The sequence below is a fragment of the Oncorhynchus keta genome, chromosome 23 (genome assembly GCF_023373465.1).
Source record: "Oncorhynchus keta strain PuntledgeMale-10-30-2019 chromosome 23, Oket_V2, whole genome shotgun sequence".
Classification (NCBI taxonomy): Eukaryota; Metazoa; Chordata; class Actinopteri; order Salmoniformes; family Salmonidae; genus Oncorhynchus; species Oncorhynchus keta.
The window spans coordinates 26,040,854-26,045,427 of NC_068443.1; the positions used below are offsets into that span (position 1 = coordinate 26,040,854).

The window sequence follows — 4,574 nt, forward strand, 5'->3', positions numbered from 1 at the left end:
ACTGGTGGTGATTGGCACAGTAGTCCAGCAGCAGGGGAAAAAAACTTTCTCTCTGACGAGAGAATAGGAGATAGAAGTAAACTCTCCTACATGTTAATCCCCATTGAGGAACATTCTGTCCACGTCCCAAATGCCACCCTATTCCCTATATAATGCACTACTTTTGACCAGGACTCTGGTCAAAAGCTGTACCCTATTCCTTATATAACGTACTACTTTTGACCAGGGCTCTGTGGTCAAAAGTAGTGTACTATATAGGGAATATGGTGCCATTTTGGGACGCATTCTCTTACTGTCTCCCTCACTTCACACCCTCCTTAGCTTAACGTATTGTGACTTGCATACCATCTTGGTGCAACTAACCTGCATAGACATTTCTATCCAGACCATTATGTCTACAGTTCATGTGTTTTAAATTGTATGGTCATCAACCTTGGTCCTGCAGAGCTAAAGTGTATGCAAATATTTATTCCAGACCAGCACTAAAACAAATGTTTTCTTTGACTAGCCTGCATGCCACTTCTTATGATTACAAGAAAATACAGACACATGTGAAATATTGAAATATACATTTCTCAAAAAGAAAGTAAGTAAACGTTTCAGGAATTACTGTTAATAAGTGGCTGATTGACACTGTCAAACCTGCTATTTGAATAGCCTGGAGAAAAAACAGTTTGTCAAGTGGAGCCAATCACGTTCTTTATTTGATATACATTGATGAGCTATCATTAATATAGAGCACTAGTATAGAACAGAATGGAGGAAACCCATTCATATGCGTCTGGACTGGTTTTCTGAAGCAGCAGCAGTAGCACAGCTCCAATGTGCTCTGAGGGCAGCGACATCAAACTGTCATTACCGCACCTGCTTTGGTAGCGGTCGTTTGATAGCCTCCTAGAGTAGAGAGAGAAAGACGAGGACACTGATACAGGGCAGACAGAGTGTGAGAGACTGCGAGATAAGTGAGAGGATATAGCCAGCCTACACAACAGGGACCTCAATACAATTAATCCAATGGACGTGATGCTTATACTGATAAGAATTGCGCTCGTGGGCTTCATCTGCCTGTTTCTAGCATCCGCTGGGTTGGCCTGTGGTCCAGGCAAGGGATATGGAAAACAAAGACATCCGAAAAAACTAAAGCCTTTGGCTTACAAGCAGTTCATTCCCAACGTGGCGGAGAAAACCCTTGGGGCCAGTGGCAAATACGAAGGGAAGATCACAAGGAACTCTGAAAGATTTAAAGACCTGACACCAAACTACAATCCTGACATTATTTTCAAAGATGAGGAAAACACTAATGCTGACAGACTTATGACACAGGTAGGCTATAGTGAGAAAGCGCATGAAGATGTATATTTTGGGTCCCGAATGATCATTTGGCACGAGAACAATGAATGACGCTCAATTTGAAGTGACAGTTATTCAATATTTATGATTTGCCTTTATGGTTACTATGCATACCTATGTATAATATAGATTTGAAACAATTTCAAACAAACTGTGCACCATATCGGACTCTTTTTGTCTATGGACAGTTCTACCCTGTGTCTCCAGTTGGGCTTATCAGAGCATGAAAATTAAGACAAGTCGTTATGGATGCCATGCGCACGACTGCTACCACTTATTAAAGGGGCTGGTTCTAGACAGTCAATGTTAGGCTATGATAAACTTGTATTATGGACTACCCCCCCCTCCCATCCCTCTCTATCTCTCTCTTTCACACACACAAGCGCAGAGTGAGAGCGAGAGAGAGAGAGAGAGAGCGAGAGAGGGAGAGAGAGATCGAATAGGGATAATTAATTAATTTAGATTAGCAGCGTCACTCGATAATCCATAACCATCTATAACATTTGTAAAATGTTTATTCGTTTCTTTTCAAATCGAAACATGTACATAAATAAAAACATATATTGGAACAGATGCGTCTATATACAATCAATAAAGCCATGTCTTTAGTTGCATGCTATATGTGTGTGTGTGTGTGTGTGTGTGTGTGTGTGTGTGTGTGTGTGTGTGTGTGTGTGTGTGTGTGTGTGTGTGTGTGTGTGTGTGTGTGTGTGTGTGTGTGTGTGTGTGTGTGTGTGTGTGTGTGTGTGTGTGTAACCCTCCAATTTAACCCCTTGTGTTTCCTGACATCTCAATTATCTATTTATGCTTTTCAGAGATGTAAGGACAAACTGAACTCGTTGGCTATTTCAGTCATGAATCAATGGCCGGGAGTGAAGCTGCGCGTGACAGAAGGCTGGGACGAGGATGGACACCATTTCGAAGAATCTTTACACTATGAAGGAAGGGCTGTGGATATCACCACCTCTGACAGAGATAAGAGCAAATATGGAATGTTATCCCGGCTCGCGGTGGAGGCAGGATTCGACTGGGTCAATTATGAATCCAAAGCCCATATTCATTGTTCTGTGAAAGCAGGTAAACACAACGAACGAACAATTAATAGTAATAACAATAATAATAATATATTTTTATGTAAATTTCAAATGTAGAAAAAAAGAGTATAAATGACTTCCTCAACCGTTCATGCACTGTTTATTGCGCTCGTTGCTATGTCAAGAAAACAGTGTATTTGTTAGGGTTTGTTCGATAGGCCTAGTGCAGTCCCTTGTTATTACACAGTTATAAGACAATACTTGTGACTCATGTTGCAATGTCAACTGTCCTATCCCATTTGTTAGATCAGTAAGCCCTATATTTGTCCAGATCATTCAGTTTACATTTAGAATTGTATGGCAATAGTGACTTGGTCCAAAGTATTTACTTTTTATTGTCTGCTCTTCTCCAGAAAATTCAGTTGCTGCAAAGTCGGGTGGCTGCTTCCCTGGATCTGCCTCAGTTCTCCTCGAGGATGGTCGAAGCAAGCTGGTAAAAGAACTGGAGGTGGGCGACAAGGTGTTAGCAGCAGACATAGAAGGAAATATTGTGTCCAGCGATTTCCTCATGTTCTTGGACAAAGATCCAGTGTCAAAACGCGAATTTTATGTTTTTGAAACAGAGAAGCCCAACCGAAAGTTAAGACTGACCCCGGCTCACCTGGTCTTCATCACCAGTAACGTTACGGATGACGATATGACTGCAGTGTTTGCCAGTAATGTAAAACCTGGGCAACAGGTGTTTGTTGTGGATGAGGCCGTAGACCACCTGAAGGCAGTCACTGTGGAAAGGATTTACGTGGAAGAATACGAGGGATCTTATGCCCCAGTAACCACACAAGGGACCATCATAGTTGACCATGTTTTGGCGAGCTGTTACGCGGTAATCGAGGACCACAAATGGGCGCACTGGGCCTTTGCGCCAGTCCGGTTGGGGCACGCGTTGATGTCCTTCACAGATCTAGTCAAAAAGCGCGAGGACATACGTCAGAGAGATGGAATACACTGGTACTCAGACATTCTATACCACATAGGGACATTGCTGCTGGACATAAACTCCTTTCATCCTCTAGGAATGTCCCAAAGCTGAGACTTGAGTCGTTTTTATTTGTCCATTTCAAAGACACAAATGAATGCTCTTAAAGATGGAAATACTTTTGGGCACTGGAGCCATACATGTATATTCTTATTTATTCTCTTGTTTTCCTCCTATCAAGAACCAGTCAAATTTAGTCGTCTAGGATAGTGTGAATAATCTGTGAATAATTTATTTCTAAACATTTGAGAAAAAAACTGTTGATGATCGTTATGTGCAAATGTGAATTGACTGTTATATTTTCTTGGATGAACATAGTGTTGCCTCAATAAATTATGTTTTTATACACTGAAACATGTAGCCTGCATGTCAACCTGAACAAATAGCCAACATTCTCACATTTCGTTTTCTAAAATGGACATGGTTCAGCAACAGAGAAATGAGTAATCATATGAAAGAAGTGCCTTTATGGTTTTAAACCCATAACTGCCATAGCAGACTAAAAACGATTAGACTTATTCAGAAAGTGCAACAAACTTTGTAAGTCTTTAATATAATAGCCTACATTAGGCTTATTTTGCCAAATACGTTTCAGATTAAGAATAGTTTAGAATTCAATATCACTATATTCATCTTAACTTCTGTCCACTCAGAATTGGGCACTGTCAGAAATATGTCTGTGCCTGCTTCTTCTCAATCAAACCATGGAGCAACTGGAGCCTCTGGTGGCCATGAACCACCTATATCATCTGATCTGATCAAAGCTACCACTTTGACCCTGCAAGAAAGCACCTGTTCTATATAAGAGTAGGCCTTCAGATATTAGTTCTATTTTACATTTAGTCAATCATATTCTCACTTCATTTCTTGGTCTTTCATAATGGCTCTGAAATACTGAATGAATATTGCAGAGAGAATGAATCAGAGAGCCCTTAGCCCAACTTTAAGACTATTTTCTTAAATTAAGACATTGACTATTTTCTTCAACCCCTGGCCCCACGTGCAGGCCTAGGTTACATTCCCTAAGCAACCATGGTAATTTAGGCTACTCACAATAACACTGCTCCACTTTGACACACTTGGCAGTTGGTCAAACAGATGTCATGTCAAGAACTGAATCACACAACTTAATCAATAACTGCTTAGTCTATTCT

At 40.8% G+C, this 4,574-nt stretch overlaps 1 protein-coding gene across 1 annotated transcript; it reads left to right on the plus strand.

The window, feature by feature from the left end:
* Positions 1-974: 974 nt before the first annotated feature.
* shhb (sonic hedgehog signaling molecule b) lies at positions 975-3,765 on the plus strand. The gene is made up of 3 exons (XM_035799945.2): positions 975-1,323; positions 2,166-2,427; positions 2,798-3,765. The coding sequence occupies exons 1-3, from the start codon at positions 1,015-1,017 to the stop codon at positions 3,472-3,474; spliced, it is 1,248 nt and encodes a 415-aa protein (XP_035655838.1). The 5' UTR covers positions 975-1,014; the 3' UTR covers positions 3,475-3,765.
* The last annotated feature ends 809 nt before the right edge of the window (positions 3,766-4,574 follow it).